Source organism: Amblyomma mixtum, chromosome 10 (genome assembly GCF_055824585.1).
Source record: "Amblyomma mixtum isolate Tamu chromosome 10, ASM5582458v1, whole genome shotgun sequence".
Classification (NCBI taxonomy): Eukaryota; Metazoa; Arthropoda; class Arachnida; order Ixodida; family Ixodidae; genus Amblyomma; species Amblyomma mixtum.
In genome coordinates this window covers 186447099-186462192 of record NC_143021.1, presented here as the reverse complement: position 1 = coordinate 186462192, position 15094 = coordinate 186447099, and the positions used below count along the sequence as shown (strand labels likewise).

Here is a 15094-nt window from a genome sequence, read left to right as displayed (position 1 = left end):
ACTGAAAGTTGACACCAAGGACCTTTACAGAATCAACTCTTTGCAATATATTGGTGCCTAACTGTATATTAAGTGGCTCGGTAATGTGTTTTCTTTTCCGCAAGTATAGCACAATCATTGTTTTATTTGGATTTATCCCAAGATGATTTGCATCAACCCGTGTCTGAATGTCGGCCAACACTTTATTTGCACAAAGTTCGATGCCACTTTCACAACTACCTGTATTCAAAAGAGATGTATCATCCGCAGAGGATACAAACTGCACATTGTTTGTGTAGCGGATTAAGTCGTTTAAGTAAATGGAAAATAAAAGTGGTACTAGAAAGCTCCCCTGTGGTATCCCGGAGTTAATGTGCGGTGTAGATGACTTCACATTGTTTAGTTCTGCATATTGCGTTATATATTGGAAACAATTTCAGCAAGGCTTGCGCACTCCCACGGCAACTGTCAGTGTGAATCTTGGAAAGGAGAATATTGTGATTGACTGAATCAAATGCATTTTAAAGTTCATGTATGCAGGGTGCCCCAGCTAACTTGGGCCCAGATTTATAAAAAAAAAGACCTAACCGTTCTTCAGAACTAAAATCGCGTGGATGTTGTTAGGGCTTATTTCAAGTTACAGTACCATTTTTTTTCGCGCGTCCTATTTGAATAATTTCTCGATATAAATAAATTAACTTTTTAAATATAGCTTGAAATGTCAATAGGAAAGTTGTGGAGCTCCACAAATATTGTCCGACCCAGGCACTTCCAACGAGATAGAATTAGCGTGACTGTTTTTATTGGGGAAAACGAAAGCCCGCAGAGTTTAAAAAATACCACGTGACAGCGCGCTCCGTGCTCCCGGATGCGCCGCGATTACAGCGCTCTCATCCGTGCTTTGCGAAAAACGTCACTCGCTTCGCGCCTTTCGTGCCGCCCAAGACAGAGCGTCGTGTTGTGCTTGGTTTCGTGATAAGCGTCAGTGGGTACGGGCGGCAGTTGAAAGAAAGCACGGCTCCCGTTTCTGCGGTGATAATTGCATTGTCACGTTAGCAGAATTCATGCGGAGGAACGGTGGATATTTAATGAGTTCGAATTTGGGAGCAAGATCTAATCTAATCTTATCTAATCTTAACTAATCTAATCTTATCTAATCTAATCCAATCCAATCCAATCCAATCCAATCCAATCCAGTCCAGTCCAGTCCAATCTAATCCAATCCAATCTAATGGAATCAAGGCCAAATGAAGGTCAGTGGTGGTGACCGCCGCGGCACGATGGTAGTCACCGCCGCGGCACGGCACAGGCATGAAAGTGCAAGTAGTATTGCTCTGGGGGTCACCGCCGCGGCACGATGGTGGTCACCGCCGCGGCACGGCAAAGGCGTGAAAGTGCAAGTAGTATTGCTTTCGCAATAAAAGAGAGAGGAATAATGAGGAAGAGGAATACATGTAGCACGACACTGCGAGATCATTGGTTATTCGGCTGGTGCTCTAACTCCGTGCGGTGCGCTGAAAAGGCTCACCCCTCTCGTGTGCTGCCTGAACCGGCCCCCGTCTCTCGCAGGGCCTGGCCCAAGTGGTTGTCGGCCGACGCTGTGGGGCTGGGCAGCTGCCGAGATTGGTTAGCCACCACCTGGAGTGAAGAATGATTTCCACAAATGCCAACTCAATGGGGGATCCGATTAAGGGGCGGATAGGTACAAATGTCGCAGTTGCACTCTTCCGGGAATGAGGAGCAGGTGACAAAATTCCCGACTGGGTCGTTCCTCCCGAAATCTTGGCCTACTTAGAAAATGAATGCGCAAATGCTACACATAAAAAAAGTGGCAGCTATATACATTTCCTTTGCTGCAGTATGACTGCGCCTCGCTTGATGGAAATAAACAGTCACTACCATATTTTGAACATTTGTGTACAGACTCGCACGCCTAAAGAAGCATACATAGGTAATCCCCTCGAGAAAAACCTACAACACACTATTGATCAATAACATTTCAGGCACGTATGTTCTTGCAGATATTTGGTATTACAAAACACGGTGCCCTTTCAACATGCACTGATTACAGATGCACAACAACGCAAACAACACTTATCTACAAGCTCACATCCGCGCACGCCTCTGCCCAAGGAAAATTACAAATTTTTAAGCCGGAATATGTTTTAGCGCAGGACATAAAGGGAACAAGCGTGGACTGGAAGCGTTTTTTTACCAGATAAAAGGCTGATGTGTGTATCAGCGACACCTGAGTGTGGCTGAAACGAAAACGATATTTCTCGGCGATATAGGCGTAAAATTGTGAAGGTTATTGCATAACGAATGACTGCATAACTCTATATATGTACACGCGTTGTATCTACACAGTTGTGAATTTTAACACATGTCTTGTTCCCTTATGTGCTGCACTAACTATTGCGCTTTGAAATCATGAACCAAGTAGGCCCTAAGCAAACGCTGCTTAAATAGCTGAGATTGAGAAGCTATAAAAGCGAATGACAAATAGATTCGAGTAGAGCCATGTGGACAAGTTTACAAGACCTCGTCTTTCCTAATAATAGTATGCAGCCCTTACGGACGACCCAAAGGAGAAGCAATGCCAACGTGTGATTCAGACTATCCATACAGTATTTCTTTTCTCCCTACAGCTTCAATTTGAGCTGACTGACGCCGAATGTCAGTGCATAAAACCAGTACACACGTCGCCTACGTATATTAAGCAGTGGAGCTTTCGCAGTTCCGTCATTTGGTGGGAGCACACGTTACTAGCAACGGTTCTGTAGAGTTACATTTATTGTCACAGCGCGCGTAAACAAAAACGCCAACGGGGGTGGCACGGCAAAATCCCAGCGGTATTTAATTGCCTACAGTACACTGGACCATATCTTTTGCAGTTATTTCGTTACTGCAGCGATGGTCACCACTAGTGACCATCGCTACTCCCTCGCTTTGCCCTTCTAGTTGGTGGTCGGATGAATTGTTCAGTCGACTTCAGTAAAACTGCTTCGTTCGCACATGCCACTTGCAGAGAACGTCGTTTGTGGGAAATAAAAGAGTGGTTATATCCAGGTTTAACTCTGCTGTTCGTCCCGGTTCTTCCAAAGCGAAGACTAGTCGAAGTCGCGAACGAAGTACGCGGACATGAAGCACCGCCCACCTTGCTGGTCTGCAGCACGGAAAGGCTGATGCTTCGTCGCACAGGCCGCACAATGGCACCTCCCACTGAGCGATGTGTGGGAGATGGTGTCTGCATCCTGGCTATGATCTTCCTCTGCACCTGTAACGGCACACCGAAGCAAAAGTGTCGATAAGCGCGCTCATGAAGTCGCGTCTGGGGGCACGGGAAGAAGTGAAGGCTAGAGCCGGTGAAAAAGCGTATCTCAGAGAGTAGCTGTATTGGTTGGCAAAGCGGCAACACGCATCTCTCATGTTCAGTGGAGCGACTTCCTGCATATGAAGAGCTGCGCAGAGCGTGAAGACTAATTGAAGGTAATTAAGCAATTAACTCAACTCATTTCCACTTACATGGAGCATCACTATACGATCCCTACAAATGGTTGCATGGTTATAGCCAAAGTACAATTGGCCCCGTTTGAAGTTCGCGCGCTGTGACGTCACGACCGTTTCGACGAATTGAAAAGCTTGGTTTTGGTTTTGCAGGGTTTGACGTCCCAAAGCGACTAAGGCTATGAGAGACGCCGTAGTGAAGGGCTCCGGAAATTTCGACCACCTGGGGTTCTTTAACGTGCACTGACGTCGCGCAGTACACGGGCCTCTAGAATTTCTCCTCCAAAGAAATTCTAGTCGCCGCGGCCGGGATCGAACCCGCGTCTTTTCGGTCAGCAGCCGAGCACCATAGCCACTGAGCCACCGCGGCGGCGAATTGAAAAGCGTGGCATTTCTGTCGAAAACTGCTGCTTACAACGATGTGGCATTAAAGGCTTCCGCCTTTAAAACCCGACACAGGCACTTAAGGCTGCATATGTGTGAGAAGGAGCAAGCCCTCCCGGTCACTTTATGAAGGCGCTCGCCGCACGCGCTTCGGCCTGATGTAACCTGATGCAACGCAGCTGGCAATTCTACCTCAGCATGGCTCTGCGCAACCGCCGCAGCCGTCCTGGTGGCGCGCTAACTTTGTGTAGGCAGTCGCCGCCGTACTGCGGTCCGCGCTCTAACTTAAGGGTATGACGTGATAGCTGATGGGTTAGTGCCGGTATATGCACAGTACAGATTCCTAGGAGTCTTCCTGGCGCAGTGCAGCAGCGGTTAAGCGCAGCGTCACTGCCTTCAGGTGGAAGGTGGTGCCGCCCGTGGGACTTGTGCGGTAACTCCTTCCGATCAACCTCGCGTGACCCATCATTAATTTGACCGCCTTCTTTTAAGTGTATCATCGAGTGTTATCTCACACACACATTCACACACAAAAAGGCAGGTTTCCTCACAATGGGGCAAGTGAGGCCGACGCCAGAATAACAGGGAAAAGGATAAGCTGCGTAGCACGATACTGGTGTCATCTGACTGACCTCACTCCGCCCTTTCTCCACTCTGGTGGAATTAGATGAAACCCGGGCTGCCTGCGCCATTCGTTCGACAGGCCGCGAAATGAGCTCGACGAGAGGCCCACGGGGATCAGCGCGTGAGCTTGGCACAAGCCGGCCTCGGCTTGCCTGCATTTTGAGAGAAGCATGAGTTTAGAAGAGAAAAATTCGGAGTGTGATCCAGCTTTACGGCGGCGCTGTACACGAGACACCATTGCATGCTTCCAGAAGGGAGGAACAAATGTACATTGGCCAGCAAGGCCATTTCTTCGAAAACGCCGATTGCTTTCACCCGAATTTCATGACAATGCCGTAACAAAACAACCAACACTGATGTTCATACTTACTTGTTTTGGTTACACACGCATACATAGGTAATATGAGCTTGGAGCATAATAGCCTTAGCTGTTTATGCGCCATTAAACCCAACACAAGAAAACACATAGGTATTAACTGAGAGGGAAACAGATAAAGAAATTTTCGATGAACACTTCAAACACTTATCAAGATTCGCATTCGCATTCTGTAATGCGGATTCTGTAATGCGCATTCCGTAATGCGCATTCTGTAATGTTCGCATTATGTAATGCGAACGAAGGCCGAAATAACCACTTTATAATCTTTACAAGGAAAAAGAAAAGAGCTCGCGAGAAATGAGCAAGGGACCGGGAGATACCAGAACAAAAATACGGCAAGCGAAAAAAAAATTGACCTGAGAAAAAATTCACAAAAAGGAAATAGAACTGCCGTTATCGGGAATTTGCGACGCTACTAGCAGCTCCCTTAAGCGTTACAGCCTCTGCGGCTTCATTAGAAAAAGTCGTATAATTTGGTACAACTGATCGTACAGACAACGGACGAGGTTTTTTCTCCTGGGTTAGATTCTATAGCTTACCCCCAGTATAACTCACACCCAGCCCCGTTTCAATGTCTCGTCCATTGTTCGTTCGAAAACTATTCTACGTTTAAACAATGCGCGCCTATGGAAATGACCAAAATTCTTAGTAGTTTTGGATGCCGATTTCTGAATGATGTACAGTTCTGATCGCTTTTCTTTCAGGAGCTTAAAATTGATCAGGATCTGCATGACCATTGCAGTTCGCGGGGCGCGCCACGAATACGAACAAACACAGCCAGACAAACTATTAGCAGAGTAGAAAGGCCGGAGTTCCTTATAACGCAGTAGGTGAGCCCCGCCGCCGGGTTAGTTTAAATTCAAAAGTGATGTTCCAGCGCTCTGAATAATCTGTGTAAAAGTATGCAGACAATGTTTTGAAAATCTTAAACGGCGTTATATGCCAGTAAGCATCACGATTTGCGACCTAAAAGGGAAAAAAATTAAAAAATTGAAAGATAAAAAAAACAATAAAATTACAGTACAGAGAGCGGAGTCAAATGGCCGACCTTCCATACGCAACACGTGCCTCTAATCCACTGCGCCATAGCGGCGATGTCAAGCCGTCGTTCTGAATGAATATTTATAACCAGCCTTAATGGTGGCTGCTACCTGCCGGTGGGCGGCGCTGTCATCGCTGGCTGTACCGGCTGCATTTGGCGAACACGCCGCCGGGTGGATAAGAGCTTGTGCGCAAAAGCGACCCGGTCAGCCCGTTGGACGAGTCGAACCTGAAGGCCCAGCTCCGAGCTGCGCAGCCCGGTCTTTCGCTGCTCCTCGGCAGTGATTAAACGGAAGGGGATGATAGGGCAGGTCCACATGATGTGGGATAGGGTAGCGTGGCGTCAGCAGAATGTGCAGTTCGGAGAGGAGGGGGTAGGGTGGATATAGGAGAGAACTGTGCGATTCGGAAAGGCGTTCCTTTGAAGCTGGAGCTAGGAGATTTCGTGCGTTGTAGGGACCTGTCGAAGTCGGTAATTTCGGGTGATATCCTGATAAGGGGTTAACCAGTCTCTCGCTAACCTCGCTCTCTGGTGGGGACAGGGGCTCGGCCCTGCCCGGATAGATAATGCTTCGGGCGTGTGAGTGGGCCGTACGTTCCATTCAAGGGAGGAGTGTGCGTGATAGATTGTAGGATGTGGAGCGTGACGGGAGAGATGCGACATTTATAGAAATTATTGTGCTCTTGGAGTCACTGATAATAAATTTGGGGATGAATTTAATGCACTGCAAGCCGCGCGCAACCATAGGCGCATCTCAGAGCAGGGCCCAGGTCTTCCTCTCCCCGCGACCTTGGGGAAGCAGGGCGCGCGCGGCCCTCTCGAGGAAAGGGTGGGAGCGAGACGCTGCTATCAAGGAGTACTTCGGTTACTCCTCTCTTTCTTGGAACAGCCGCCCGCTTCTAAATGTTTCGGATAAGGTGACGTAAGAGCTTGTTGCGTGCTGTTATGTGGTAGAATGGAAAGTTGGGCGAGTTGGTATACGTTCATTTTGGGTGGAAAAAACAGCGCTAAAGGGACGGAAGACAAAGATGAAGGAAACCACACGGACGAGCGCTGACTCACAACTATTTTTTATTCAGAAAAAAACAGACATTTATAGTTAAAAATTCACATGACCTGACGTCACTCACGCACATGCCTAGAATACAAGTCTAAGAACTATATCATGAGTCAAGATTAAAACCTTACAACGCGTTTTCAGAACACTGTGATTAACCGAAAAAACACGAGACAGCCAGAAACAAAAAAACAAAGGCACTAAAAAACAAAACACAAATCACGTGTTATCAAGAAATTCGACCTCTTTATGGACAGTCAATAAGGAAGGCTGACTGACGCATTCATCCCGCCTTTTCCGAATATGATATGCCTCAATGAGCTCCCTTGTCGTCTTATCTCTATGGCGGAATAAAATACGTGTGTGCGCGACTAAAGGTCTGCATACTTTCTTATTTTCATTCTTGCAGGCTTTGTAGTGCTCTTTTAGATGCGAATAGTTTGAATCTGATAGTGAACGAAGATGCTCCCTGCCGGCCGATGCAGCAGACCGGCGGATGTATAAATATTCGACTTTGGGAGCATCTTCGTTCACTATAAAAAAATAAAAAAAAATAGTTGTGAGGCAGCGCTCGTCGGTGTGGTTTCCTTCATCTTTGTCTTCCGTCCCTTTCGCGCTGTTTTTTCCACCCAAAATGAACTGTTATGTGGTTCTCGGTCAGGCTTCGTGGAAGGAAGTGGACAGGTCCCGGCTTTCGAGAAACAATGAAGAGCAGGCATTAAGGTCAAGGGCCACTTATTTAGTCAGCTTAGGAAGCTGTGTCCAAAGCGTCTAGTTCTTCTTTGTATATTTCTTTCTATATTGTTTTCGAGATGCTCATATAACGTCCAATTCCTCTGTTCGTCCGTGTCTCATCGCTCGTCTATCTTGTGGCTGTCTGCTTCACGTCCAACGCTGAATCGACGCGCACCCTGAAGAAGTGATTCGCGAAAAGACCCTGAACTTTAATAGTGCTTTCTATTGTTCAGTACCATACTCGTCAAAACAAACTGAAAAGTCGAAATGTGACTTTCGCAAAAATTTCCCTACCTAAGCATGCAGAGCTACAAGCCAGTGCGTCCACACACACGTTTGCGTGACACGAAAGCCGAGTGGTCGCACTCTTACATAGAGCCTTTGCTGCCGCCGGGTATTCTTTTTTTTGCAGAGAAATATGCAGCCGCTACTTTCTTGTAGTGCCCCACCTGGTGGCGAAACAAATAAGTGAACTAGACCGCTTTCCCGAATTCGTGGTAGCGATGGCTTCAACGTCAAGCCAGTTCATCGCCAGTCCGTTCGCATTATTCGCGAAAATGCTCTCTATACAGTATCTACAAGCCTTCCGTTGAACATCTGCGCAGATTGTTTCACCTAAGACATTCCACAAATTTTAATAATAGGCTTTTGGAGTTAGAAGAGCGTTTTTTTCAGCATAGCATTGTCAGCAATGTGGTACATCAGAATAAAGTTAGGACGTACTAATTAGCGTGCTCGTTAAGTAATACCGAACGGCTAACGTTTTTTTACTATTACTGTTAGGCTCCTTAATTACTGAGAGGCGTGTACCCCACCGTCAGTAATACCCGTTTCAGTTCTTGAAATGTGGAAAACGCGGTTGACCCCGGCGCTGTGATCAAATACATTTTTGACTATTTTGACGAGTTATACATGCACCGGATAGGTTGCTTTGTCTGGAAACTTCTCGAAAGCACATCTATTTTTGGAGCGATGTAGCCAAAATTTGTTGGGCCACAGCGCCGAGGCTAACCGAGTTTTTGAAATTCTAAAAACTGATATTACTTACGGCGGGCTACACGCCTCTCACTTATTTAAAAGGACCCAATTGTGGTCGTTAAAAAGCTCACTGTTAAATGTTATTCAAAGCTATCTTTTAACTCAAAAAGCCTGCGTTTAAAAATTGTGTGATGTCTTACGTGAAACAACGTGTATATTTGTGTACTAAAGCACCAGAACGGCAGCCCTTGAAACGCCAAATTCAATCATTCCTCATTTGAAGTGCAACATCGAAACAAGGCATCAAATGTAGGTGTGCACTCCGGTCCGTATGCATACTGATTATTTTTTACATTTGAGCAAATATGCACCCAATGCCTATGCAAAGTATAGATTACATTTTGCATTATAAGAAATAACTGGTGCAAATATTTCTTTAAGAGCGCTAGTAAGTGCAGTTCCCTTACCCAGTTTGACATCAAGCTCTTCTAAGGTGCTCCCATACTTTAGTGAAGAGCCACAAGATGCCATTTTAACAGATGTCTCCACGACGAGGCGACAAATTCTATTCCGCAAACATTGGGAGCGAGAGCACGTCATTGCTCAAAAACAGTTCCTGAATTCGCAGCATATCTTCTGACCCGCAAACGTTTTTCCTGACCCTGCTTTCATCATTGCACACTCGAAGTCCCTCATCTTGCGTTTCCCTCCCACCGTAACAATCTTTAAGAAAAAATCTAAGACACGAGCGTACTCGGCTTAGAATTCTGCCGTCCACTGCGGCAATACCGAAGCTGTGCCCGCGAGGAGCTCTCAAAATGCAAATCCCGGCCACACGTCCGGTCTAGTATATATCAGAGCGACGACCCCTCTCATTGGCACGCGATCTGATAAGCCTTAAAAGCAAGCCGCTAACTCATAAGGCAGCCAAAATGCGTTTGTGCTCAATAATTTGGCACCTATTAAAATATTTCTAAATCTATCACGACGTAAGCTGCGGTGACGTATCCACAACACCTGCATTGCTAAAATAAAAATAAGAAGTCCTCCTGGAAGACATCAGTGATGAGTACATATTACACAAACACGCTTCTCATCTTCAGGACAAGGCTCAGGAGAGATAGTACTGCGTGCAAAGTACCTCTTTGCCCTTTCCATTTCTTCTTATATATAGAACACGCTTGCAGAAGCCAGAGCAGACGGCTCGGATGCAAACTTCCGGATATCGACATGGAATTTGTCGCCATGATCAGAGGAACTAAAAAAATTGACACACGATTACGGTAGCGGGCAATGCAAAATTTGAGGACAGCTCTTCACACATTCAATTTTGGGTTATGCTGAGGTAAAGAATTTCAGGCAGGCGTGTTTCTATATCTGTTGCCACCCTTCGGAATCTTCCCATGGCAGCACTGCCATCATCCTGGCGTCCCTACTCCTTCTCTCGCCGTTTCAGGTGGCGTGTCACTGCTACTACCTGCCACGGCTGTCAGGTAGCGTGATACGCCGATTACGCCAAGGCCGACGACTACAACGCGGAATGCAGAAAAAGGCGCCTAAATGTTGCGCTCTCAATTAATTATATGCATCCTGCATTTTTTTTTCTCAGACGCTTTCTTAAGCAACGCCCCGACATGTTCCATTGTCGGCAAAAACTAAGCGGGACACAAGTATTTCCAAAGAACAAAGAACAATTTTAGAAAAAAAATATCGGTGATAAGCAGCGTCATCTATTCGAAGCGCACTCTGAACTTTACGATGCCTACGAACTTTACGATGCCTACGACACATAGCGTATCACAGCACCAGTTATCGCGGTACCCGGCTTAGTTCATCAGCACCTCTTTATAGCCTCACCTACACCTTTTCCTGGGCTGAATGGCTTAAAACAGCTTTACACTGTCGAGCACAGAAGTGATAGTGCCCAATGCTGCTTACTCTAAGATATAAAAATACCAGAAAAATTTCTCTAGAATTTCAAACCGAAGTGATCCGCCCAGCCCTCACGGGGGAAACCGGACTTGCGAACAATTGTCGTCTTCGTTGTGTGCGGTGACGTTCACTTTTTCGATGTCACGAAGCGGATTTCTCCACAGGCTGCTGTCGATTCATGCTTGGCCGGAAACTGCCTCCGTGTCGTTTTTCGCGCCCTAACTTCGGTTTGCCCAAGTTCGAAAGGGCAAACCTGAACGTGGGCAGCTTAAGGCATGGGAAATGAGGACATGAGTTTGAGATCATCATCATGAGCCTTTACTGCACGAGGAATCCTTCTGCTGTACACTCCTGGAGGGTAAGCAGAAAAGATGGAAGTGGGCCTACACTCTAAACACGAGTACGCCTAACAGAATGTTAAAAGGGAGCAAGCTGTTCTCTGGCGTACTTATTTTATATAATAGGGAGTGCGCTGTAGAACATCTTAATCCGCATTTACTCCTTCCTGTTTAGAGAGCAAGAACTACTTGGAGAGACCTCACGAGTGCATCATCATTATCATCATCATCATCATATGTATTTTAATGTGCGGACATTTAATACGACCTTGTCGAAGACGCCAATTTAAACACTAGCAAAATTACACGAATTTACGAGCAGAAATCGTCTCCGGACTAATGGGTATAAAACAAAAGCTGTATTATATTGGAACTAAAGACAAGCATATACTAGCAAGCAAATCTATCTCATTAAATGCAACACTATTGAAATTACTTCCAGTATTAACATTAAATGCATCCGCCAATGCTCTCCCCCCCCCCCCCCCCCCCAAAATGTTTTACCTGCATTCTCGATAACACTGGGGTGTTTTTTTCATATTAGGATGCAGAAGAGTGTTAAACTTTTTCCACTTTATAACAGATCAGCACATTTTGTCGTTGCAGAACATATTTATAGAGTAGATGTCTTCGGATTTTTTAACATCGCTGCTAGTTTATTGCGGAATGATTTGAACTCTTTGAATATTATTGGATCGTTGAGAGGTTAGAACTTCTGAGGCAGCTGCGACTTTGAAGGCTTCATCAATGTATTCCTCGTGGGCGAAATCAGCACTCTAGGCACACACCTGTTATAACACGTGGCGCACACGTTCAGGCAGTTGGGAGGAACAAGCCGTCAAGTTTGTGCTTGGAGATTTCCTGCACGGCATCTAAACATCTCTGGTATATTTTTAAAACTTATGTGTCAATTTGGCAGACGACAAAGATGGCTGAATCTGCTTAAGAAAAAAAATGGATCAGTGAATGTTGCTAAGGCTAAAGAGAGACGCGTTGGAGGAAAATGCTTGCACGAATGTCTCGGTGTTACTACAAAGTTTGACAGCCTCTGTACACGAAATTTTGAGATACTCTCCACTGATTTTGTACCTCCCAGTTTGATATTGAAACTCTTGCCACGTGTTGCATAGCCGAAACATCGCCGATTTTGAGAACGCCATACATACCGGTGTCTCCATGGGCTCGGCAAGGAGGTGTGGCCCCCGCACCTCCACTCGTCGGCTGGGCATCGTTCAGGGATGTCATGACGACCAGAGAGAACTGGTGGCATTGAAAACAAGGCGGCTGCTGTAGCAAGACAGCTGCCGACTGGCAGCCTGTGGCATGTCAATGACTTTTGAAATGCCCACCTGAAAAGTACAATCAGTATTTTTTTAAAATATGGTTAATGGTTTATGGGGGTTTAACATCCCAAAGGAACTAAGGCTCTGATGGACGACGTAGTATAGGGCTCCAGAAATTTTGAACACCTGAATTTCGTCTTCATAGAAATGCAACAGCCACGGCGGGGATCGAACTCGCATTTATTGTTTTTATTACCGAAGAGGGGCCAGTAATGAAACCGTTGTTAGGACCTCCATGTTCATGGAATAAAACAGCATCAAGCAATTTTGACACAAGTATGAAGCAACCAACAAAAATCGTGCACAAGAAATTGAATACATTGTGTTTAATGCAGCCATGTTTAAGGAATGCATAATTGTCAGCAGTGAAGGAGTTCCGGAATATGTGTGGGTGTTTTAAAATGAATACTTTCTTTAGCAGACTAATGCATCGTTATGAGCATTCATTTTAGGAAAAGGGAGACTTGGTTTGAGTGCGCGCCGAATTTTTCGCACGCATATGTGCGCTGCAATGTGCGCAGAGAACAAAGTTTACACACTTGATTTCATCCGCATAACTCTTGTGTCTCGTACAAATACAGCGGGCATTACCTCAACACGCGTCATCATACAGTGCGTGGAAGATTCAAAGGGAGCATCTTAACCTCACCTCTTGCACCGCAGCCGCCTTTGGCTGGCCGCGGATGCACCGCTGTGAGTTGCATCCGCTGAAGTGGCAATGTGCGTGCAAAGGCAGGAAAGTCTGCTTCAGCTGGAGCGATTGAGCCAGGCATTGGCATCGAAGGAAGACAACCAGACTGGAAGGCATAAGTGAAGCCAAGATTTAGAAATGCAACACAGAGTAACTTGGGCATTCCGGCTAGAAGAATTGCATATTACGCGAGACTGACGACAGTGTAGGTTTTTCATTGCGGTAATTGTGCTCCTGAGTAGTCCCTAAAGTGAACTATACTTGAAATATAGGAGGAGTAATTACTCATCAGCATCCACAGAAGTGCAGCTTTAGGGATCCAAATAAGGCGAATTGAAGTGTGAGTAACTGGTTTCAACTGGGAGTAACTGGTTCCAACTGGAATCCAGCTGGTTCCACCCTGAGACCCAGTTGCGGCCTAGAGGGCAGCAAATCTGTCTAGTTTGCCACCAAATGGGACACATCAGTTTCCAGTCAAGAGCCAAATGGGAGGAACTGGGGACCAACTGGGAAGTAAGTGGTTCCATTAGTGGGTCGAGTGGGACAGAAAAATTCTCATTCAGGGCCAACTGGGCCGAACTAGGCATGGGTAAAAACCAAATTGGAAGTTTTAACGCACGAGCATGAAACAACGGCCCCATGTCGAAGAAAAGCCGGTGTCGTCAGCAGCGTTGGCCATGAGCAAACAATCAAAGAAACATTAAGAAAGAAAACTGAGTAGAAAATTGGCCGAGGTAAGTAATCGAAACCAGGGCCCCCGGAATGCGAGACGAGCACATTAACAACTTCGTCATGCCATCTCAATGGTTTCGACTGAACAAAGGCACGTCTAGTGAATACGCTGTTGTCTTAGAAGGGTGCTTTAGAGACATGTACTGGGGTGTGTATTAGTAATTATGAGCATGGAAATTACAGAAGTCGCAGTTAAGCTAGTAGCAAAGTACGTTTCCGCTACTTTGCCTCCGCCTCATGCACACGTAGCGCCATCAGGCGGTGCCCACTGAAACCGCTCCCTCCTCCTCTTCCTCCTCGCAATGTACGCGACTCCCCCAATAGACAGCACGGGACTGCAGCACCTCCCGCTCGTCTTGTTGGGCGCAGTGGGGCCGTGCGGGGGCGCAGGAAACAAGCGGGAAACAACACACTAAACATCTAAGGTGCGTTCACCACGAAGCTTGCGACTTGCTGCCCGTTCGTTCGTCGTGGAAGCTATGCTGCCGTTTGTTGCATCGAGTTTGTCGAGAACAATGTGGCGACGAACTACGACTACAACTTGACTTTAGGTGAGAAATGAGAAAGGAAAGGAATGAGAACAGGAACAAAGAAGGAAAAGGGAATATCGCGTCTACTCTTAAGGAGAAGCTTAAGCGTCCTTCTGATTTTATTAAAGTCCCTGGCAGTCTTCCTGTGCAGTGACATTATACCAAATCGCGCAGAAAATTTGGCGCTTCAGTTCCATCGCAAATGAGGTCCTTGTGGCAGCAATTCTATTTTAAGGATCTTGCGCTCAGTAGCGAACCGCTATAGTCGCCAGCCTTGGCTTCGATGTGAATCGTTAATTGTGGCTTTCCAAGAGTGATACATGAGCTATAAAAGACGGCGCACTTGATGGCTCCGTATTCTTTAGACCATGTGTGGTTCTTTAATGTACGCTGGCATCGTGGGTCAGATGGGAGCCTTTTACGTTTTGCCGCCGTCGAAATGTGGTCGCATGTGGTTTCGCTCGAGTGGTTAGTTCTCGCGGGGCCGCAACGCACTTCAAACAAACTTTATTGCTGCTGCTTAGACCCTGAGATAGGAAGCAGCAACCGGAAAAAAAAAAACATGCTGTTTCACAGTATATGGCAGAAGTGCAGCTGAACTGGAGATTTAGTGTCCTGCACAGTTCAATTGGCTGATTGTCATTAGGAAAACAGTTACTCCTTCGTGGGTTCGCTGTTAAATTCAATAGGCCTGTTTGCATTACAAAAACAGTTAACCTCTCGTATTTGCCAGTTGAATTCAATAGGCTAGTTGACATTAACAAACAGTTTCTCGCTTGTAGGTTACTTGTTAAATTTAATAGGCCGGTTGACATTACAAAAACAGTAGCTCCCTTGTAGGTT

At 46.2% G+C, this 15094-nt stretch overlaps 2 protein-coding genes across 4 annotated transcripts in view; both read right to left on the bottom strand.

The window, feature by feature from the left end:
- LOC149327962 (uncharacterized) overlaps window positions 1-15094 on the bottom strand; it is a 122184-nt gene that overhangs the window by 19347 nt on the left and 87743 nt on the right. The window lies entirely within an intron of this gene.
- Window positions 1-15094, bottom strand: part of LOC149327963 (uncharacterized) — a 44202-nt gene that overhangs the window by 5346 nt on the left and 23762 nt on the right. For 2 of the 3 annotated variants that reach the window (XM_089563231.1, XM_089563232.1), the window contains exons 10-13: window positions 12122-12215; window positions 4503-4646; window positions 3137-3256; window positions 1508-1617 (exon numbers count right to left, since the gene is read on the bottom strand). In XM_089563231.1, coding sequence (XP_089419357.1) covers window positions 1508-1617; window positions 3137-3256; window positions 4503-4646; window positions 12122-12184 — 437 coding nt within the window. In that variant the 5' untranslated portion in view covers window positions 12185-12215. Of the gene's footprint in view, window positions 1-1507; window positions 1618-3136; window positions 3257-4502; window positions 4647-12121; window positions 12216-12947; window positions 13096-15094 lie in introns of those variants that run through there. The other variant, XM_089563233.1, reaches the window with a different exon arrangement.